This window comes from Cucurbita pepo, chromosome 3, assembly GCF_057944985.1.
Source record: "Cucurbita pepo subsp. pepo isolate OVF chromosome 3, ASM5794498v1, whole genome shotgun sequence".
Taxonomy (NCBI): domain Eukaryota; kingdom Viridiplantae; phylum Streptophyta; class Magnoliopsida; order Cucurbitales; family Cucurbitaceae; genus Cucurbita; species Cucurbita pepo.
Window position 1 is genome coordinate 15,855,606 of NC_141800.1, and position 23,120 is coordinate 15,878,725.

General features: G+C 37.0%; 6 protein-coding genes across 9 annotated transcripts; all 6 read left to right on the plus strand.

Annotated features, from left to right (window-relative positions):
• The first annotated feature begins 1,310 nt into the window (after positions 1-1,310).
• CTL2 (chitinase-like protein) lies at positions 1,311-3,820 on the plus strand. The gene is made up of 3 exons (XM_023673310.2): positions 1,311-1,930; positions 2,015-2,174; positions 3,160-3,820. Exons 1-3 carry the CDS (start codon positions 1,546-1,548, stop codon positions 3,575-3,577), a joined length of 963 nt encoding a protein of 320 aa, XP_023529078.2. The 5' UTR covers positions 1,311-1,545; the 3' UTR covers positions 3,578-3,820.
• Positions 3,821-5,388: 1,568 nt separating this feature from the next.
• Positions 5,389-8,391, plus strand: LOC111791747 (acetate--CoA ligase CCL3). 2 transcript variants are annotated; one of them, XM_023673217.2, is made up of 3 exons: positions 5,389-5,712; positions 6,430-7,020; positions 7,422-8,391. In XM_023673217.2, exons 1-3 carry the CDS (start codon positions 5,497-5,499, stop codon positions 8,316-8,318), a joined length of 1,704 nt encoding a protein of 567 aa, XP_023528985.2. In that variant the 5' UTR covers positions 5,389-5,496; the 3' UTR covers positions 8,319-8,391. The 2 variants fall into 2 exon arrangements, with proteins under 2 accessions (XP_023528985.2, XP_023528986.1); XM_023673218.2 differs by having other exon boundaries at positions 5,701-5,833.
• A 931-nt stretch (positions 8,392-9,322) lies between these two features.
• Positions 9,323-10,919, plus strand: LOC111790104 (uncharacterized). 2 transcript variants are annotated; one of them, XM_087122108.1, is made up of 6 exons: positions 9,323-9,480; positions 9,862-9,924; positions 10,100-10,147; positions 10,334-10,399; positions 10,485-10,553; positions 10,719-10,919. In XM_087122108.1, exons 1-6 carry the CDS (start codon positions 9,421-9,423, stop codon positions 10,767-10,769), a joined length of 357 nt encoding a protein of 118 aa, XP_086978234.1. In that variant the 5' UTR covers positions 9,323-9,420; the 3' UTR covers positions 10,770-10,919. The 2 variants fall into 2 exon arrangements, with proteins under 2 accessions (XP_086978234.1, XP_023526678.1); XM_023670910.2 differs by having other exon boundaries at positions 10,735-10,919.
• Positions 10,920-13,595: 2,676 nt separating this feature from the next.
• On the plus strand, positions 13,596-15,600 carry LOC111790103 (transcription factor MYB111-like). Of its 2 annotated transcripts, none has more exons than XM_023670908.2 (3): positions 13,596-13,818; positions 14,522-14,651; positions 15,001-15,600. In XM_023670908.2, the coding sequence occupies exons 1-3, from the start codon at positions 13,686-13,688 to the stop codon at positions 15,560-15,562; spliced, it is 825 nt and encodes a 274-aa protein (XP_023526676.2). In that variant the 5' UTR covers positions 13,596-13,685; the 3' UTR covers positions 15,563-15,600. The 2 variants fall into 2 exon arrangements, with proteins under 2 accessions (XP_023526676.2, XP_023526677.2); XM_023670909.2 differs by having other exon boundaries at positions 13,597-13,818; positions 15,016-15,600.
• Positions 15,601-16,861: 1,261 nt separating this feature from the next.
• LOC111790284 (uncharacterized) lies at positions 16,862-19,265 on the plus strand. The gene is made up of 3 exons (XM_023671148.2): positions 16,862-17,085; positions 17,723-17,976; positions 18,863-19,265. Exons 1-3 carry the CDS (start codon positions 16,939-16,941, stop codon positions 19,254-19,256), a joined length of 795 nt encoding a protein of 264 aa, XP_023526916.2. The 5' UTR covers positions 16,862-16,938; the 3' UTR covers positions 19,257-19,265.
• Positions 19,266-19,685: 420 nt separating this feature from the next.
• LOC111791689 (heparanase-like protein 1) lies at positions 19,686-22,049 on the plus strand. The gene is made up of 8 exons (XM_023673140.2): positions 19,686-20,009; positions 20,089-20,309; positions 20,399-20,547; positions 20,612-20,848; positions 20,937-21,126; positions 21,200-21,325; positions 21,411-21,510; positions 21,608-22,049. Exons 1-8 carry the CDS (start codon positions 19,794-19,796, stop codon positions 21,965-21,967), a joined length of 1,599 nt encoding a protein of 532 aa, XP_023528908.2. The 5' UTR covers positions 19,686-19,793; the 3' UTR covers positions 21,968-22,049.
• Positions 22,050-23,120: the final 1,071 nt, after the last annotated feature.

Genomic DNA, 23,120 nt, shown 5'->3' on the forward strand with positions numbered 1-23,120 from the left:
TAAGTCCAAATAGAATAAGTAAAAGATTTGAGGAGGAAAAAAATATATATGATTTTATTTGAAATGACGATTTTGGCCATGGTGTGAGGGTAAAATAACGAAAGTGGCATGGGAATTGGACTTGGAGAGTCGTTGAGAAAAACCACGCGCTTTCTTTTCAGGATCAAATCAAAATCGGAAGCGAGTCATTGGGAGGTGGCATGGGGCCCACTCTCCATGGATTATACTGGAGACTTGCTGGCACGTGCGGAAGGAAATTGGCAATTTAGCACGTGGGAGTTCTAGAGAAGAGGACAGGATGAAAAATTCCCTCCAATCATTGGTGGCCATTCACATGATTTCAAGAATTAATGAATGATTGTTTTTGTAAAAATTATGAAAACAATTATGGCTTTGTTTTTTATATATTATTTGAAAATGTCGTTGGAATTTTTTTTTTGATAAATTTATTATTTTATATTATAAATTCCATTTTATTTTTTATGTTTAATATATATATATATATATATATTTTTTTTTTTTTTTTTTTTTTTTTTTTTTTTTTTTTGTAACCGCCCAGATCCACGTATATGAATGGTGGTTTGTTTTCCTCCCCAACCAATATGGGACAGCACAAAACACCTTTATATATACGTGTGTGTGTTTATATGTGATGGTTGGTCGTATTATTCAAACGTTTCTTTAAATAATAATTATAATTGACACAATAGAAAAGAACATTATTTATTTATGTGAAATTCTGATGTTATTTTCATGTCCAGTACAGTTATTCGATTCTCATACACAAATTTTTTTTTTCGGATATCTTAAACAAAATCTTGAACCTAACCACTTATGATTTTGAAGGAGACCCAAAAACTCGTGTAGCAGTGACATGTCGCTTTCAACGTTGTATAAATTAATTGTTGTATATTTTCATATTAATAATCATATTCACCGACATAGTTGACATTATTATAATTTGAAATATAGTCTTTTAATAATGATAATGATGATATTATTATAATTCAATTATACGGTATACATTTATATTATTATTATTATTATTATGGAAAACTTGGTGAAATAATGGCAATTTAATTATATTTTTGGTCTTCAAATAATTAAACTTTATTTCAATTGTAATTTTATAGAATATAGGCTTTTTATTTCATAGGTTGGGCCAAATTTGCAATATCTAAAAATATTGGGCCTTTCTTGCAATGGATGGCAAGATCTTTTAGGACCAAACGAACCGGCCCAAGAGCCGTTTGCATCGATCTGTTCGTTTCATCTTTTAGGAGCAGCGGTAGAAGCAATCGATCTGTTCGTTTCATCTTCAAGTTTGCATCGCTTGCAAATCACTCAAAGAAGTAGGAGAAGAAACTTGGAAGATTTTTGGAAAAATTGCAGCATCACAACACTCTTCCTTCTCCAACTCTGACAAATCTGTTCCTCCTAATCGAGCTGTAATTTCATTTTCCATCGCTTTCCCTCTCAAATGAAGCAATTCCGGTTTCTCCCTTTTAAAATCTCTCTTCCATTCCTTCGTTTCTTCACCATACAATGGAATCGAAACGCTTGTTATTGGTTCTGCTTTTGTTTCTGGCTGCGATTGTCGTGATTGGAGATGATTCTGAATCTTCCGTTAAGCCATTGGTGAAGATTGTGAGGGGGAAGAAGGTCTGTGACAAAGGGTGGGAGTGTAAAGGCTGGTCGGAGTATTGCTGTAATCATACCGTTTCTGATTACTTTCAGACCTATCAATTTGAGAATCTGTTCTCCAAGCGGAACTCTCCGGTTGCACATGCTGTAGGGTTTTGGGATTATCGATCTTTCATTACGGCGGCGGCTTTGTTCCAGCCGCATGGATTCGGTACCACCGGAGGGAAGCTTATGGGGATGAAGGAAATTGCTGCTTTTCTCGGTCATGTTGGCAGCAAAACCACTTGTAAGCTTCTTCATCTTCTTCTTTTGGTTCTTGTTTTTCTGTGTGTGGATTCTCATTCAGGGAAATTTTGATTGAATCCTTCAGGTGGGTATGGAGTGGCGACTGGAGGTCCATTGGCATGGGGTCTGTGCTACAACAAGGAGCTGAGCCCTGATAAATTGTACTGTGATGAATATTACAAGCTCACTTATCCCTGTACTCCTGGAGTTTCTTACCATGGGCGTGGTGCCTTGCCCATCTACTGGTATGTCTGCTCTGCTGCATCATCAATTATCCAAATATACTCTGATGGTTGTATTTCCAGATTTTGAATTTTGGCTTTTGGTTTTTGCTGTATTTCCATTGTTACCATGAACTAAATAGCATGCTCATCGGATAAACTTGGGTAGATTTAGCATGTTATGGTAGACAAGTAACAGAGAAAAATGGACGGGCAATCGGATAAAATTAAGAAGCTGCTTCGAAACGATAGGAATTTTCTCAAATCATGTCGAGAATTCATAGAATCACAATTCAAAAGTTGGGAATGTGAATGAAGTTGAACTAAATAGATCCAAAGTTTATGAACTTAATCTGAACTAAGCTTTTATTCAATAGTAACAGCCCAAACACACCACACCGGTAGTATATATTGTCCTCTTTAGACTTTTCCTTTCAGGCTTTCTCTCAAAAATTTTAAAACGCGCTAGGGAGAGGTTTTCACACCCTTATAAAGAATGCTTCGTTTCCCTCTCCAACCGATGTGAGATTTCACAATCCACCCCCCTTCGAGGCCCAACATGGTCGCTGACACACTGCCTCGTGTCCACCCCCCTTCAGGGCTCAGCCTCCTCGCTGGCACATCGCCTGGTGTCTGGCTCTGATACCATTTGTAACGGCCCAAGCCCACCGCTAGTAGATATTGTCCACTTTGAGTTTTCCCTTTCGGGGGTCAAGGTTTTTAAAACGCGTATGCTAGGGAAAGGTTTCCACACCCTTATAAAGAATGTTTCGTTCCCCTCCAACCGACGTATGTTTCGTTCCCCTCCAACCGACGTGGGATCTCACAATCCACTCCCTTCGGACCCAACGTCCTTACTGACACTCGTTCCTGTCTCCAATCGATGTGGGATCTCATGGTTGTGAGAGACTTAAAAGTGAATATGACTGTAAATAGTTCATAGACCAAATTTGTAGTTGAACTTTGATTGGACTATTTTGTGGTGAATCTGGGATTTTCTCATGAACAGGAACTACAACTATGGAAAGACAGGAGAAGCCTTGAATGTTAATCTGTTGGACCATCCAGAGTACATTGAAGACAATGCCACTCTAGCATTTCAGGCTGCAATTTGGAGGTGGATGACCCCAGTGAAGAAGAACCAGCCCTCAGCCCATGATGTGTTTGTAGGCAAATGGAAACCCACCAAGAATGACACACTGGCCAAGCGACTCCCTGGGTTTGGCACCACCATAAACATCCTCTATGGCGATGCTGCGTGTGGCCAGGGTGAAGTTGACTCCATGAACAACCCCATCTCACATTACTTGCATTACCTTGACCTGATGGGCGTTGGCCGAGAAGAAGCCGGACCCCATGAAGTCCTCAGCTGCGCCGAGCAGGAACCTTTCGAGTCGTCATCTTCCTCGTCCTCGTCGTCTTCGTAAGGTTTGTCTTTGTCTCCATCAACTCATTCTTGATCTGATTCTCTCTGGGGAATGTAAGAATATCAATAATTGGATTGGAAACTAAGATGTTTTGTGATGTATAAAGCTATTAAATTGAAGGGAAAGAAAGAAAAGAAGATATATATGCATACTTTTTGTGCGAATTCTCACTGTGTATATATATCTAAATGGTGTTGATTCATTTTCCCTTCTGTTTGTTATAAATTTTGATGTTTCATTTGAGTTTCTGTATTGTTGTGTTCTTCAAGTTTGGAATCCAAACCATTTGAGTAACATAGATACATATTACATAAACATATTGCATTTTATAGTGTTGTTGTGTTTCTTTTGCTGAGTATTTGATTTCGAGCTGAAACCAAAGAGATATAAGAAATTCTTTGCGATCGTGACTAATGTCTCGCATTTACTAAGAAAGAACCAGAGCGAACGAGAGCGTGAGTATATATGTAACAACCCAAGCCCGCCGCTAGTAGATATTGTCTTTTTGGGGCTTTCCTTATGTTTTCTAAAACGCGGAGAGATTTCCACACCCTTGTAAATAATATTTTGTTCCCCTCTCCAACCGATGTAGGATAAAGCTATGTCCAACGTAGACAATATTGTACCATTACGACAATACAAAGAAGGAGAAGGTCTGTCGTAAAGGTGTTCAAAAGGTCACTTTGATTTGGGTTGATACAATTGGTTTCATTTGGTTATATATATAAAAGCTTTTCACTTTCAAGCTTCACATTTAATCTCGTGCTTTTTATCTCGAATTGATCGACAATAGAGAGAGTCTAGCGTCTCTTTTCCTTCGCGTCTCATTGTCTTTGCATCTCACTATTGCTATTGTCCCATTATCCATCTCTCCTCTCTTAGCCGACGACACATCTATCTCTCCTCTCTTAGTCGAGGATGTTGATCTTATCCGTGTACATTTAAAGTCTTACAGATTTTATTATTTTGTCCCGTTGATTTAAATAGTTAAAATTATCCATTTTTAAGGATAACTAAAAATGACTAGATTGCCATAATTGGAATTGTCCAAGCCGGTGATAAGACACTTATCGCTAATTTAATCCATTTACCAATGCTTCCACATAATTGTTTATCCATAGTCAAAAACTTGATTATTAAATAATTAAATGTTTATAAAATTGATAAATAAAAAATAAAAAATAACTCCAAAATGTCATCAATTATTTAACTTTTATATACTTATTAAATTTAATTTTAAAATATAAATTTTTATACATATATAACAAATTTCGCACATATTTAAAATTAATCCTCGGATAAAAACTAATTCTCACAAATTTTTAATAAAATATTAATTATAGCATTATTATACTTGAAATTTTTTAAAATATTTTTAAAATAAAAAATTTAGAGATATTTATAATAAATTTGCCTAAAATTTAATACAATTTAATAAGGGAATGAAATAAATTAATTAAAAAGATTGAGGTAATGTAATTTTTCCTTATTTACAATTATTTTTTGTCAATAAATATATTTTTCTTATAATAATCGTAATATGCATGCCTTTCATAATGAAATAAATTTAATGTATTTTTATGGGAAGGTTATATTGGTTTCTCCCTTATCTTATAATGTATTATATAAATAATAATAACTAAAAATAAATAAATACAGGCATTAACAATACGGCAGTTCAGGTAAACGGCCAGAGAAGGATAATCCGATAAATCGCACAGTCAAAACCTCTGGACTTCTGCCAGCCGTCCGATGTGTTCTCTCTCTACAGCTCCCGGTGACATATATATATATATATATATATATACCTTTGCTTTACCGCTGTTCTCACATTACATCCCCGCTTGTCATTTGTTGCTAGAGAGAGAAGCACAGAGACCCAAGAGAAAGCGAGAGCTAGAGGAACTCGTTGCGGAGCCATGGCCGGAGTCAGAGACATCGACGATCTGCCGAAGAACGACGCCAACTACACCGCCTTGACGCCGTTGTGGTTTCTCGAGAGAGCCGCGTTGATTCATCCTTCCAGATTATCGGTCGTCCATGGATCTCGCCGCTACAACTGGCTTCAGACTTACCAACGCTGCCGCCGTTTGGCTTCGGCTCTTTCGAACATTTCCATCGGTGCTGGAGACACGGTACTTCTCGTTTCTCTCTATGTTTTTTTTTTCCATTTTTGACGTTTGTTAACTGTCGCTGCGAGAGTGATTCTTATGACTGACCTCACGTTGGCTGTTTTCGGTGAAATATCCGGAATCGGTGAGTGGAAATTAATTGCAGGATGAATCGTTTTTTTTTTTTTTTGAGAAAATAAAAGTCAACCTGATCATGGAGGATAATTACTGCATTAGATTCTAAATATGAATACGTTTCTGGCATAAAGTGATGAAGTGTTTGGTTGGAATTTTAACCTGGTCCTATTTACTCTGTGATGTGGAAAGCGTGAAGTTTGTAGGCTTGTTTCGGGGTTGAATCTTCTGGTATTTGATGACTCCTAATATTTGATTACTGAACTCTCTCTGTGGCTGTAATGGTGTTAATTATTTTGGAAATTCATCATGAAATTCTATAGGATTGCGCTACAAATAGTCGATAGCGTTTAATGCATGTTCCTTTGGAGTTATCATCTTGACTTGCGGAAATTTCGAGAATTCCAATTATGCCTCGCTGTTTAGAGAGCAGATTCAATTAAATTACCTTCACATAAACTTCTCTTGCGCAGAATCTCGAGGATTCTGTAATCTGTCTGATATGTTATCTTGGAAGTTCATTAGTTTTAAAGTCTATTTGAAAGGTTATCTGGGCGATTTATTGATTGTAACTGAATGAAAACTGATTGGTGATATTGTATTTAGGTAGCAATGATTGCACCAAATATTCCGGCTATCTATGAAGCTCATTTTGGAGTTCCCATGGCTGGAGCTGTTCTGAACTGTGTTAATATTCGTCTAAATGCACAAACAATTTCATTTCTTCTTGGTCACTCGTCATCTGCAGTTGTTATGGTGGATCAAGAGTTTTTTCCCTTAGCAGAAGAAGCTTTAAAAATCTTAGCTCAAAAGGGCCATGGCCATTACAAGCCACCACTTCTAATTGTAATTGGTGATGAAAGCTGTGATCCGGAGGCACTCAAATATGCTTTATCAAAAGGGGCCATTGAATACGAAAAATTCTTGGAAACAGGCAATCCCGAGTATGCTTGGAAATCACCAGAGGATGAGTGGCAGAGCATTACTCTAGGCTATACGTCTGGTACAACTGCAAGTCCTAAAGGGGTGGTTTTGAGCCACCGAGGAGCATATCTCATGTCTTTGAGTGCAGGCTTAGTGTGGGGGATGAATGAGGGAGCTATATATCTTTGGACTCTTCCAATGTTCCATTGCAATGGTTGGTGCTACACTTGGGCACTGGCTGCTCTCTGTGGAACAAGTATATGTCTCCGGCAGGTATTAATAAGATTATTTTTTTGAAGCAATTTATGCTTATTGAATAGTCCAAAGGACAATAGATTGAAGATTATTAACAGAAACATTAACAAGGTTTTGAAACTAAAATGGAAGATTCTTTTGAACTCATTCTCATTCATTCAATGGAAACCTGGTGAGTGCCTACGCCTGATGCTGTGATGCAATAAGCTTCCACTTCGAGGTTGCTCATCATTGTTGTGACCCATCATCAGGCGATAAAGCTCTTTCCCCTTGATAAATTAAATGATGGCAAATTTTTGTGCTTTCTAGATGAATATCCCCATAAAAGTGGGTCTCCTGGCTTCTAATTGCTGTAGAACATATTCCATGTTAACATTCTTATGGATAGCTGCTTTCTTCCTTTTCGATTGTTGGTACAGGTCACAGCCAAGGCAGTTTATTCAGCCATAGCCGAACATAAAGTAACACACTTCTGTGCTGCACCCGTTGTTCTTAATACTATTGTTAATGCTCCTAAAGAAGATACCATCCTTCCCCTTCCCCATGTTGTCCATGTAATGACAGCCGGAGCAGCTCCACCTCCTCCTGTATTATACGCAATGTCACAGAAGGGCTTTCGGATCACTCACACCTATGGCCTATCTGAAACTTATGGTCCTTCAACAGTATGTGCATGGAAGCCAGAGTGGGACTCATTACCTCCAGAAGCCCAAGCGCGAATGAATGCTCGTCAAGGCGTACGGTACGCTGCATTGGAGGGTCTAGACGTCGTGAACACTCAGACAATGCAACCAGTTCCATCCGATGGAAAAACTGTTGGAGAGATTGTAATGCGTGGGAATGCTGTAATGAAAGGGTACTTAAAGAACCCAAAAGCCAACAAAGAGGCATTCGCCAATGGCTGGTTTCACTCAGGTGATCTTGGCGTGAAACATCCAGATGGTTACATAGAAATAAAAGACAGGTCAAAGGATATCATCATATCTGGAGGTGAGAACATAAGCAGTGTGGAGATAGAAAACATTCTCTACCAGCACCCGGCTATACTGGAGGTGTCTGTCGTCGCCCGAGCTGACGAACGCTGGGGCGAATCTCCTTGTGCTTTCGTGACGTTGAAGTCGAAGGTAGATAAGGGAAACGAGCAGCGAATGGGTGAGGATATAATGAAGTTTTGCAAGTCGAAGATGCCAGCTTATTGGGTCCCAAAATCTGTGGTATTTGGTGAGCTACCAAAAACAGCTACTGGGAAGGTTCAAAAGCATCTGCTGAGAGCCAAAGCCAAGGAGATGGGACCTGTAAAGACCAGCAAGTTATAATCAGTTTTGCTTCTAAAGGTAACTCAGTTTGTATACAATATTTACACAGATCAGAAGCATAGTTATATATATATATATATATATATATATATATATAAATAGTTGTTCTTAGAATACTTCATTATAAACCAAGCTTTTTAATTCGTCAATAGTTTGTAAATAAAACGGAGTTTGTTTGAGCGTTGTTGCTTGTGACTAACGGATTGAATGTTGACACGTGGGAAAGGAACGGTTTGTGTGCGTTTCCGTTTGATTGACGGACTAACGTTATATCCTAACCTTACCCAATAGATTGGGTCGACCTTCCCACGTACATAGTTAATCCACAAAATTGTTGGTAAAATTAATATTATATATATTTTTTCCTTAAATAAAACATATAATAGACAAATAATAAAATGGTTAAAATATGTTTAATATTTATTTGTAGGTCAAAAAGTTGATTGAAACCTCTCTATTAGTACATTTATTCTAAACCATTTCCAACTTTTTGATATTAATTTTTATTAGTACGACCCAAAATTTCAAAAGTAAAGAAAGAAAAACATTACTTTTCTTTTAAATAAGAGAGTGAGAGAATAAAATTTTAAATTATTAATTAAAGATATACAAAAGATGGGTCGAGAAAGGCTCTCCTATACAAATTTCTATGGGGTTCGAGTTTCTTAAAGAAATTATAATAAATCTAACAATACGAGGCGGGACGAGAATTGTCTTTACTAGTTAAATAGAATCTAACTATCCTTCTAAGGTTTGTTTAAACAGAGAGTTTTCACCGATCTTGACTTTAGTAGTTAAATAGACACTACCGAGACCGTGTTTAGGGTCGTGTTTAGGGTAGAGAGAGAGAGGGAAAAAGAGAAAGGTGAAAGATGAGAAGGAGTAGTGGTAAACGTATCTTTGATATTAATATTCTTATCTTAACCCTTTCACTCTTTTTTTCATTTCACTTGAATCTCTCCCTTTCCTCCCTCCTCAAGCTATTTTCTCTCTCTCTCCTTATAAATTGGTGACCTATTTCCATTGGTTCCACACAAAATCCTTCATGAAACCCTCTGTCTCTCTCTCTTCCTCTTAGGGTTTTGAGTAAATTTGCAGAGAAATGGAAGATTTCAATGGTTTAGGGTATGGGGACACCTTCTGTTCACCCCATGATCAACAGGTAACTTTTCCCACTTTCCATCTAAAATTCAAATCCTTCAATTTTTTACTTTTAACCATGGGTTAAACAAATATTATTTTTAATTTAAATGCCCAGAAAACTAACGCACCATCCTGACGACATGTCGGTTCCTTTTTTTAAATGTAAAAAAAAAAAAAAAAAAAAAAAAAAAAAAAAAAATCTGTAACGGCTTGACGTTAGTGACTCAGCTGTCCACTAACAGCGTCTTGACGCCGTTTCCGGGTTGCTGACCTGTCAAAAACCGGATCACGTGGAATCTCTTCTGTCTTCAACCCTCTAAACACTCGCTTGCCAACGTGGAATTTTCAATTCTTAATTTTCATTTTCTTATTCATTAATATTAATTATTGTTATTATTAGGCAATGTCCGGGGGGAGTAAGTACGGAGGTTTGGTGCCAAGGAAGAAGCCCTTGATCTCAAAGGTCAATTAACAAACTTAAAATCCTTTTTATTTTATTCATAATTAAAAATTACAATATATAAATAAAATTTAGTCTCTGTGTAATATTAACATAAAAATTCAATTTATTTTTAATACATTAATTAAATTCAAATTTTATATTTTAAATAAGAGTGAAAAGTGGTGTTTGGATGCAGGATAAGGAAAGAGCGTTCTTTGATTCAGCGGACTGGGCCCTATGCAAGGTGATTCCCTAAACCGAATAAGAATAAGACATCTTCTTGTGCCCAAACATATAGGAATAAGAATATGGGCTGGCCCATGTTTCATGAACCTTGGCCCACTCATAAAATAAATAAATTAATAAATTAATAAATTAATAAATTTAATGAATTATTTTTATTTTGTGGATATTAATATGAAAATTAAAGCAAGGGGCTGGTGGAGGGCATCATAAAACAATGGCAATGGTGGAGACTCTGCGACCGAAACTACAGGTAACCTCGCCTTAAATAATAATAAATTTTATTATTAAATTGGTGTAATATGTTAATTAATGGAAATTAATTTTATAATTTGCAGAGAACCCAACGCCAGCAGCTTCCTCCTCGGCGACCCGCTTGCACCTCGGGACAAGACAACCTTGTACCGGTAAAATATACTAAATTTATTTTATTTTATTTTGTTTTATTTATTTATTTATTTATTCTTACACGCCTTTCATTTTAAATTATATATATTTCCATTAAATAATTAGAAATATTATTGAATGTTTTATTATTATTATTTGTTTTTATCTTTTTAATTTAATTTTAGTTTATTGTTTTTGCAGGAAGATTGATATTTATATTTCCATTAAATAATTAAAATGACGTTGGAGCTTACTTCGTTGCCTTTTTATTTATTTATTTTTATTTTTATTTTTTTGAGATTGTCTTTTTCTTCCATAATTAGCTGAAAGGAAATGTGTAAATAAACTATTTATTTAGTAACAAATCAACGGAAATTTTATGGGTTTATATTTTCTTGAGAAACGTTTTTTAAATTATTAATAAATTATGATTTTTTCCACATTTTTTTAATAAAGATATTAACAAAATACTCTTTTAACGATGTTAATCAAGGTAACACGATCATATCATAGAAATGTAGGAGAATATCGAAGCCATGAAATACGAAATCTAGATTTCAAATCCCATTTCATGTGATGGGCATGTGCGTTACAATATTTTTTTGGCTTGATTCTCTATGAGATCCCACGTCGGTTGGAGATGGAATCAAAACATTTCTTTTAAGGGTGTGAAAACTTCTCCCTAGATGACGCGTTTTAAGATCATGAGGCTGACGACGTTACATAACGAGCTAAAACAGACAATATTTGCAAACGGTGAGCTCGAGCTGTTACAAATGGTGTCAAAGGCAGACATCAGGTGGTATGTCAACAAGGACGCTAGGCCCCCAAGGGAGGTGGAGTAGCCCAAAGAAGACAACAGTGGGCAGTGTGCCAACGAGGACACTGGGCTCGTGAATTGTGAGATCTCACGTCTCTTAGAGAAGGGAACGAAATATTTCTTATAAGGGCGTGGAAACCTCTCTCTGATAAATGTGTTTTAAAATCTCGAGAGAGAAAACACGAGATAGAAAGCCCAAAAATGACAATATCTACTACCTGTGATTTGAGCTATGATATTCTTCTTTGATGCATTCATATTACTTTTAAAACATCGGGTACAACTCTAAAATAAATGAATGAGATGAAATAACCTTCCCAAAAAAAATTTCAAAAACCAAAAGAACTTGGAAGAGAATCGAACGTAAATCTAGCTTCACGACAATAAACTCAAATCCATTCAATAAATATAATCTAACAGTTCAAGAATAACATGAACACGAGATGACCTATCGATCTTTAGGAGGATAGTTAATACTCACACTGAAATTTATGTCCCTACAAACGTTTGAATCCACAAAACTTGTCCTATAACCAATTAAATTTGCCGACTTTGTTTCTGAAATAAATGATATGTCTTCTCCACAGATTAAAGGATGAAATGCACAGCTTCCTAACTTAGCTATGAAATCCCAAAAATCACCTCTCATCAGTACTCATTTTGTACCATCTCTTGTATTAATGGTGGCAAATCTAGCTGGCTCCTTTCTTATGTTGTACCATGTTGTCTTTCGATAATGTCTACGTCGATATATTTGAACTATACACGCCAACTACGTCGGTAACACATTGTATCATCGATTTAACTTAAAGGGTCGTGATATGATTCAAAAAGAATGTATCAAGACCCGAATCTAATCTAACTCAAATTTGTACGTTTTTAGTTTTAGATGCAATCTATGTTGAGTATCTCTGAGATAAACTCCAAGAACGATGAACTAAAAGAGACAGAGATTCCTGTACTGAAACGATGAAAAGACTTCGAATTACTCGTTGTACCCATGTAAATATTTTGATAAAATTGAAAGTTTAAAGTAAAAATTAATACCGAGCTAAGTTTTATCGAACCATGCATGTGAAACCATTTAATGTTTGAATGGGGAATATAATAAATGTGGGGATAGGTAATTTGGCCCAATGTTTATCAATTATTTTCACACCTTTTACCTGATGGAACTGCTCGTTAAACCCATAGATTTTAACTTTTTTTAAAAAATTTAAACCGCGTTTGTTAAGGAGAAGTTTACACTTTTTAAACAATGTTTCGTTATCCGAATCTCACAATCATCTCTCCTTGGAGGTCCAATGTCTTTAATGGTACACCGCCCAGTGTCCGATTTTGATATCATTTGTAACAACCTAAACCCACCGTTAACAAACATTGTCCGTTTTGGTCCGTTACATATCGTCATCAGCCTCACAGTTCTTAAAACGTATCTGTTAGAGAGAGATTTTCACACTCTCGTAAAGAATGCTTTGTTCTCGACTGCAACTGTCGTGGAATCTCACAGATTTTCAGCCGTTTAATAGGTTAGGTAGAGAAGACATAGGAGCTGCCCTTAGCTCGTTGTATGGTGCACTGCTCATTGATATCAATAAAGTCTTTGGTGCATTATAATAATCTATTTTGCATAATTTTGGCTTTAGAGCATTTATGGCTTTTATATGGCCATAAATAAATTCTTATAGGGTGTCGAGTTTTAGCCCACGGTGTGGAATACAAATTAGTCGAAGATAATTGTTTCATCTCAATCGAGCTATACTCAAGTTGACATTCAAGACATTGATTTTAGTCCAACACTGCAGTTTCTCGATAACGTTAAAACTCATATTATACCCGTATATTAAATTATCTCAATGTAATTAATCATTTTGCATCGTAGAAAATGGATATTCAAATTTTGATCGAAACCCACGACAATTTTCTTAGAGTTTAGTAATAAATAAAGCGATATATTCAAACTTCCGACATTTTAATTGAGATTGAGTTATGCTCAAATTGACATTCGACATTAAAAAAAACTTTTAACATACAACATTTAAAACGATCTTAACAAATGAAGAACTTTCACTGAGAGGTAAAATCTTTCGAAGATTTTAACTTACTATAGTAAAAGTAGGATAGAAGTCCCGAATTTCTTTTTTTACGGTGTAAAATTGTCAGCCTCGTCGTTCGATTCGATCGTAGTAACTCTCACGTCACAGTTGTGGCAATAAATATGGGGTTTTCCCTTCACAGCCAACCCTATAAACTTAGGGAAGTATCTCCTCAGAGAGTTGAGTTGTTGTTGGGGTCGCCATTGTTGCTCTGATCTTTCTTTTTCTTGAGAGCTATGGGGAGATCTCCTTGCTGTGAAAAAGTGGGGCTCAGAAAGGGAAGGTGGACTGCTGAAGAAGATGAGCTCTTGACTAACTATATCCGAGCCAATGGCGAAGGCTCGTGGCGATCCTTGCCCAAGAATGCAGGTCAGTTCATTTTTTCACGAGTTTCCTCGAATAGAACACCTCAAACAATATCTGTTAGCAGTGGACTTAGGCTGTTACATGAAATGACACAAACCTAGGATTCATATGATTCTCTTTTGTTTTTTGTCCAAAAATGTGACAAAGTTTGAGTTTTTCGACTAAATTAATAAAATAAATATTCTCGTTACGGGAATGAAAACCGATAATACTTAATACCCTTAAAAGGTTACCGTCGTTGATCATTTTCATCATCGATTTCCTTTGACGTTTCAACCTGTGACTCAATAATTTCTTATTTCTTATCTTTTTTTTATCTCGTTTTTTAAATACTCTCGTGAGATTTCACCTCGGTTGGAGAGGGAAACGAATCATTCCTTATGAGGGTGTGGAAAACTCTCCCTAGTAGATGCGTTTAAAATCATGAGGCCAACGACGATCCGTAAGAGACCAAAACGGACAATATAGGCTAGCAGTGCAGTTGGGCTATTACATATCCGTAGTTTAAAAATTTAAGAGTATTATTGAAAATTTTGAAAGTTTAAAGATATTTTTGAGACAAATTACAAAATTTAAGAATATTTTTATTAATTTAACGAAAGAATTAGTTAAAAAGACAATACCGTAAATGTTTTTTTTTTGTTGGTTGGTTGTTATCTTTCTTCTTTGGACATGATCTTGAGACATATATGGTGTTACACGAAAGGATTGTTAAGGTGCGGAAAGAGTTGCAGATTGAGATGGATTAACTATCTGAGAACAAATCTAAAGAGAGGGAACATCACGGCCGAGGAAGAACAAATGATCGTAAAGCTGCATAATGTTTTAGGCAACAGGTACTTGTTTTTTCATGTTCTAACTGTTCTAGAAAATGTCATAAATTTTGTTCCAAAATGTAACTATTTGATCCAAAAAATCTAATCTTTGCATAAGTTTTCTTGTTTTCTTTCCATTTAAGTGTTGCCCACAAGGATGCAGTACTCTTCCCATCCCTCTTTAAATTTAAAGCCAATTAAGACTAAGGCTGTGGCAGACACCATTATTGAGAACCCTCAAGTGTTCCCCTATTTTCACTCAATCTTGTCTCCCAATACAAATAAATACGTCCAACGACCTAAAACTAAAATTTTCGAGTATCGTTGTCATTAGGGTTTTGAATGAAGTTTGACTTTTTATATCGTGGAGTTTATTTCGTTTTAGGTGGTCTGTAATAGCGGGACATTTACCAGGTCGAACAGACAATGAAATAAAGAATTATTGGAACTCTCATCTAAGTCGAAGAATCTATACTGTGACACGACCATCTGCTACGAAGTCTTCTTCACCGATCACTTGCCTCTTGGGGATCATTCCCGTGCCGAAGCGGAAGCGGGATGTGACGTGTGGAAGAAGGGAAGAACAAGGTGGCATAGTGAAAGGAAAAGAAGAGGATGATGGCAAGACATTGGGGAAGGAAGTGATATTGAGGTCCATAATGGGTGATGGGGATGGGGAGGGTTTGGGACCATATGAGTGGCTTGATGGCGAAATAATGACACTAAATAATGGAATGGTGAAAGCCTGTGGGAATCAATGCATGGATGAAGATCATGGGAATGGGTATTGTTTTTCTTCACCCTTTGAAAAGGATCAATGGCTGAATTGGGAGTGGGAAGAATATGGATCGGTTCATGAAGGGCGTTTCGAGAAATGGGAGCTCGAGGATATTTCGTCTTGGTTATGGGAAACGGATCAAATTGATCTTTGAAGATCGAACGAACAAGTAGATTTTAAGAATGCAATAACAACACGATTCACTCACTCTATTTATGGTTAGATCATAAATAAATTATTCACTACAGAATCAGTGGTACTTAAGGTGTAAGATATAACTATTCGAAAGATTATTGTTTGTAGAATATATATGTTTGTTCTCTTCTTATAATTTAAGGAACATACGATTCCACGTCATTCTATTTGTTCATCGGTAAACCCATTATTTGAATTTTTACTGTACCAATTAAGGTTGTTATGGGTTGGATTGGGTTCGGGCCTGAGGAATATTCTTTTAGGTTTAATCTAATTGAGGTTGTTATGGGTTGGGTTGGGTTTCGGCTAGTGGAATATTCTTTTAGGTTTAATCTAATTGTTTGAGTTTGTAAATTTTTTTCAATCTAAAACTTTTATTAAATAATAAACTGAGTTATTTATTTTTTCTAGGGTTTATATCAATTGGGAATTTTTCTAGCTTAGTTCCTTCTCGCTCCTTCACCTATCGGTCTCATTGCTTCGCTCCTCCTATTTTTCTTCTTTTGTCCATGGTACATAGACCATCTTGAATGTTCATGCACTTGGACCTCCACCATAACTTTGCGTTGTCGGCTAGGCGCATTGTCGCTAACGTTACCTTCACTTCCCCTCTGCCACTGTATTTACGGCTCGGAAGTATTGTTGAAGGTCGAAGAAAAAGTTCTCTAGAGCCTTGGCATCTCGAACCCCACATAAGGGTTTGAGCTCTGGAACCTTTATCTTATTAAATCGTGCTACAACCCCAGTTGGGGTTTGGTCCCCCACCGCTCTCATAGTTGGGTTTAGTTTGGTGTTTAGATTCGCCACTTCGGCACTGACCATTCTAAGGGAGTCTCTAAAGTCTTCAGACAATCCTGAGACCATCTAGACGATTGCCAGTTGAGCATTATCTGACGCGTTCTTCCGTTTGAGCAACAGAGCCCATCGCGCTAGTCTCTGCCTCAACGGATCTCGCGAGCTTAGGGGTCCCTCCCCTAGCTTATTCTTCTATTTCTTTAGCAAGCATGATCGAATGAGGACGATGGAAAAAGGGTTTTGTCGTCTTTTTCCCGCTTTCACCTTCGATCGCTCGGGACAAAATTGGTAAACATACATACCTAGGATCGTTCGTTTCCCCAAAACACTATTTTTTAAAAAAATTTAAGCAAAAAAGATCTACAAAGCTTATACTTTAGGAATCGTTGGAGAATGTTATAGGCTTTAAGCAACCTTTGGTGGAAGCAATTCTGTGCGTGTTCTTGTGTTCTTTCTCTGTTCTTCAACAACACGGCTCCCATTTTGGTGACCTAAACAAATGGAAACCGATCAATCATTCATCTCTGAGTAACAAAAACTATGGCTGTCACTCATCAGGATCTTCTTCCATGTCCAAGGAGCTCTCAATTGGGCACCAAAATGGGCACTTTTCTCATGGTTTTGACCATCTTTTGTGGCTCGTGTTGCTTCGTTCTTTGCCTAATTGCCGAGTCCACTCGTTCTCGGGTACTAAAACTCTCGACCCTTTTGACGGTATCTCGTTTTTTGAAATTTTGAATGGTTTAAATGATGTGGAAAGATGACCTGGTGTCCATGTGTTGGATGTCATCGTATTTTGAGTCTAGTTAAGTTTGTGATTGTTTATAAAGTAGAAACATTATGACCTCTCATTGCTAACTCCGCTCGTTTAAATGCTAAATTTGTCAACCCTTTTGATGATATCTCGTTTGAGCTTAATTTTGAATGGTGTAAACAATCTCGGAGACATGATGTCCATTCGTGTTAGATGAAGGTATGTTATCCTGTTTTAAGTCTAGTTAAGTTTGTGATAAACATTATGACCTACCTCATTGCTAACTCCACTCATAAACTTGCCAACCCGTTCGACGATATCTCGTTTTCGATGTGATGTTGTCTACTTCGAGCTTAATTTTGAATGTTTTAAACAATCTTAAAAACATGGGGTTCATATTGTTGTGTTTTAAGTCTAGCTAGGTTCGTGATTATTATAGAGTAGAAACGTGCTTCGCCGTGAGGATTCCAACCGGTCAACTTCGTACATATAATCCTTAGTTGTTGTAAATTGTTCGATATATGTTCTACTCGTGACGTTGTTTGCATTCTCAACAATTTATCTTCATAGGTGATATGGATGGATATAGATGAAAATAATAAGGTCGGAGAAAAGAGATGCTCGTATAGCGGCAGCGGGAAGACGCCGCTGCTGTGCACGGCGAGCGCGTTTCTCGGGATGGCGGTGATGATGGTGGTGCAACATTTGTATGTGTTGATTGCAGTGAGTAAGTCGCCGCCGCCTGCTCTCATTGCTTTGGATCCTTCTTTCGCCATTTCCAAATTTCTAACCTTTCAAGGTGCTTTCTTCTTCGTTTCAACATGGTAAGCCCCACATTTTCCATTTACTCATATGGGTTCTTAGTTTTGTTCGTTAAAGTAGTTTTCGAGTTCGATCCCGTGATATAATGTGATATCAAAACTGGAGCTCTGATGTAACGGCCCATACCCACTGCTAGTTGATATTGTTCTCTTTGGGCTTCCCTTAAAAGTAAATCGTGTTTGATTGGGGAAAGTTTTCACACTCTTATAAAGGAGGTTTCGTTCTCCTCCTCAACCAATGTGGGATCTCACAATCTACCTCCCTTCATGGCTCAGAGTCCTGACTGGTACTCGTTCCTTTCTTCAATCGATATGGGACTCCACCAAATTCATCCCATTCAAAGCCTAGCATCCTTACTGGCACACCCGCCTCATGTCTACCCGTTCGGGGAATAGCCTCCTTGCTGGCACATCACTTGGAACCTGGCTCTTCTGATACCATTTGTAACAGCCCAAGCCCACCGGTAGTAAATATTATCCTCTTTGGACTTTCCGTTTCAGGGCTCAGCCTCTTTGTGGTCACAATGTCTGGAACCTGGCTCTTCTGATACCATTTGTAACCGCCCAAGCCCACCGGTAGTAAATATTGTCCTCTTTGGACTTTCCCTTTCAGGGCTCAGCCTCTTTGCGGTCACAATGTCTAATGTCTGGCTCTAATACCATTTGTAATTGATCAGGCCCACCACATATTGTCCTCTTTTGCCTTTCCCTACGAGCTTCCCTTGAGGTTTACACACGGTGTTTCGTTTTCCTCCCTAACCAATGTGGAATCTCACATCTAAATACTAAATCTGATAGTGATTTAACATGATATCAAAACCCGAGCTCGAATCATTACCGACTTAAAAATTTTAAATTTTGAATCTGACAACGATTTCAACACGATTAGGATAAGTTTTGGCGTGGGAGAAATTTTGTTGTTAATTGGATTGTTTGTGGAATCTGGCCATCTAAAGAACTGGTGGACTCCAAAACAGAGCTGTTTGGCGATCAAAGAAGGTTTATTTTCAGCCGCCGGAGTTTTTGAATTGGCGACGGTGTTCCTCGCCGCCGGGCTGTACGTGACGGCGGCGCGTGCACAGATAATGTTTGAAGAGCAAGAAAACGTGAGAAGAGAGGTGGTGGCAAGTTACCATATCCACAATTCACCGCCGCGGACGCCGCCGCTGCGGACAATGCCGCCGGTCGGGAGAGAGGACCCTGTAATCATACAAAGCCACCAACAAGAGGCTCCCTTGTCGTTGCTTCTCCACACCGCCGCTTCCTGCAAACTCTCTCCTTAATTTTTTTTTTCTTTTATGAATTTTTTAATTCCCATTTTTGTATTTATTTTATATAATTAATTAATTTTAAATCATCAAATAATATTTTTTAATTAAATTTTTTTAACTTAATAATTTATATTGTTAATATATGTTACCAAATAAATATAACCATACTTATTTATATTAATTTATAATAATAGAATAATTTAATATATTAATACTATTATGGTAAATTAGTTTTAATGTATTATTATTTAACCATATTTGTAAAAACAATAATTTAAGAAAACCCACACTTTGTAGTAAATTTTGGCAAAAAGCACGTGCAAATAATCTCTCAAACCAAACGACCCATTACGTTACGTTACGTTACGGTGGAGAATTGAAGCATATATGAACCCTAATTCCTCGAATTGTTTTCACCACTCTTTCCGTTTCTTTCTAATAATAATCTTTTGAGGGTTCTTAGGCTTCGGGAATCTTTACTTGTTGTTGATATCTAATCGATTGGTTCGTTTGTGTCAGTTTCTTTTTCGGCACGACTTTGATTCAACGATGGAAGTCAGCCAATTTCTTTTGGTGTTTTTGCTTGTTCCCGTTCTCACTGTTCTAGCTCGAGAGGTTACGTGGGGGAGAATTGTGGTTGATGGAAACACACCAGTAGCAAAAACAGATGAGAATTACGTTTGTATGACTTTGGACGTTTGGCCTTTTAACGAGTGCCCTCAAACACCTTGTGTTTGGGATGGCAATGCATCGATGCTCGTTTTGGTGAGAATTTTGGATACCCATTAACAAGAATCACATGAAACATAGCTTTCTCTTGTAATATTCTCTGGTTCGTTTTCAGAACTTGTCTCTTCCTATACTTACTAAAGCTGTGGAAGCTTTCGGGACTCTAAGGATTAGATTAGGAGGTACTTTGCAAGACAAATTGATTTACGATGTCGGGAGCTTCAAGGGTCGTTGTCATCCATTTGAAAGGAGCAACATTTCACTGTTTCTAATTACCGAGGGATGTTTGTATATGGAAAGATGGGATGAATTGAACCGGTTTTTCAACAAGACTGGGTATCGTTCTTTGCTTTGTCCTTTTCGGGTTGTACTTATTTTTGTTGTTCGGGTCAGTAGTCCAACCACGATTTATCCTCTTTACACAGGGCGATTGTAACTTTTGGTTTAAACGCGATGTTGGGAAGGAATAACACGATGGGAAAGCAATGGGAAGGAGATTGGAACTATAGTAACACAGAGGCACTTATTCAATACACGATCGAAAAGAATTATCAAATCGATTCATGGGAGTTCGGTAAGTTGAATAATACTTACTACAGAGTAATTAATTCTCTTGGTTAAGTTAATTCTCTTGACAGGCAATGAATTGGGCGGTTATAATAGTATCGGGGCAAGTATTACCGCTACACAATATGCAAAAGGTTCGATCAAGCTTCGAGAAATCATTGATCGTTTGTACAAAAACTCTCGACAAAAACCTTCGATCGTAGCACCTGGTGCATTTTTTGATGCCTCCTGGTATGAAGACTTTGTTAACGAAACAGGTCCGAACGTTGTTGATGTTCTCACTCATCATGTATACAATATGGGTGCAGGTTCGTCGACTATTCTATTAACCTCGTTACACGATTCATGTTCATAAACTATAGCTCGAACATTGGGAAATTAAACTTGATTTTGCAGGGAATGACACTGAGATAATTCATAAGTTTTTGGATACTTCCTATCTTAGTCGGGAATCAAGTACATTCCAAAAGCTCGAGAATGTTGTTCAAAATCATGCCCCTTGGACGGTTGCTTGGGTCGGAGAAGCTGGTGGAGCCTATGGCGGTGGCAGTCCCTATGTTTCTAATACATTTGTCGATGGTTTCTGGTAATTAGTATTTTCTCCCCTTTCTTTCATTCGAGTTTTTTTTTTTAATAACAACTTGGGTATGAAATTATAGGTACATAGATCAACTCGGGATGGCTGCTTTGTACAATACTAAGGTATACTGCAGACAAACTTTAGTCGGTGGACATTATGGTGTTCTTCGACCTGAAACTTTAACCCCTTCACCTGATTACTACGGGTAAGGCAGACCAGACCATTAACTATCTCTTAAACCCGTTTAGTAACGATTCTCATTGAATTTAGCATTTTGTTTGTTGTATTAGTGCACTTCTCTTTCACCGTCTCATGGGTCCAGGTGTTCTCAAGGTTGACAATAACGTCTCTTCTTATTTGCGAGCTTATGCTCATTGCTCGAGAGAAAGAGTAAGAAACCCTATTTAAAACGGTCGTCTTTTTCAACATTTTGAATATTAAAATGAATACATATTGTAACTTATTTGAATTTATGATCTTATTATAGACGGGTATAACCGTGCTTTTCATTAATATGAGCAATCAAACTGACTTCATAATCGAAATTGAAAACCACACTAATGTGAGTTTGGCTGAGAAGACGAGTCGAATGAAACAGATCTCGAAAGGTGGAAGTAAAGTATCGGATTTGGGAGCACAACGAGAAGAATACCATTTGACTCCAAGTAACGGTCTGCTTAAGAGTCCCACGGTGCTTTTGAATGGAAAAGTATTGGAGACGACAGAGGAGGGAGATTTGCCGAATCTTACACCGGTTTATCGTCAGAGTAACTCTTCTATAAGTATCGCTACTTGGTCTATTTCGTTTGTTGTCGTTCCCAATTTTGTAGCCCCAGGTTGCAAATGATTCGATCGCATACGCTCCTAGTGGGTCAAGCCCGTGTCGACACATATATGTCATATAATTTTTACATATAAGTTTTTGTGTCAATTTTTCATTTATTTATTTTAACGAATAATTCTTTTTTTCTTTAACAATTTATAAACTTAAAAAATTATAGGAAAAATAAATTAAAGTTTAGTGGCATAATTGGAATTTATCGAAGTCTTGAGGGTAATTTTGGAAAATTCAACCCAATGTTTGAATCCGTCACTGATTAAAAGTATTAACAAGACGGGGAATCATTCCTTTGTCACTAAGAAAGTATTCTTTAAATTTTGCGAGATTCCTTATTTTTGATAAATGGGGTCGGGGATGAGGATCGTATTTCCTGTCCCGTCTCACCCGTCTCACCCGTCTCCACTTTTTTACATATACGTCCCTACCCCACCCGTGGACAAGTCTCCCCATCCCAGAAACTGTAAAGGGAAAGAATTCCCTAAACTCGTCCCCCAACCCGCCCTTAAATATGGATTCTTCACGTGAGTTAAAACCTCAAACCTATATCTTTTCAAGTGAGCTAAAAACGTCTTATCTATTAAGCTATGTTATGCTCGAATTTGCAACTTTAATTTCATAACTTTTAAACTCCGACATTCAAAATGATATCGACATTCAAAGAGATAACTCTATCGAGCTTACGTGCTTTACGAGTAAGATTAATGGATCATAATCGGGTGATTCTTATTAATTAGAGATAACATAATCTAATTTGGTTGAAATTGTGGTTGTAAGTAAGCAACTTGGTCATAACATAACCACTTTATCGAGTGGTGTTATTTCATTCACATATTTTCCCCCAAAAAGAAAAACACAATTTATTATTTATTTATTTTATTTTAATACTGAAAATACAAAGTTGCCGCCAAATTCAAACACCAAAAGGTGGGCCCGCGTTGACTAATCACAAATCAGACGGTGGAGATGAAAAGTAACTATTCAACTTCTATATCAACACCGTTCTTTCTTTCTTTAACTTCCATTAATTAATTAATTAATTAATTAAAGGCTAAATTTATATAACATTTAATAATTATTTATATTAATTTAGCCTCTCCCCTTTTTAAAAAATTAGTTTTTTTTTTTTTCAAATTTAGCCATTAAACTTATATATATATAT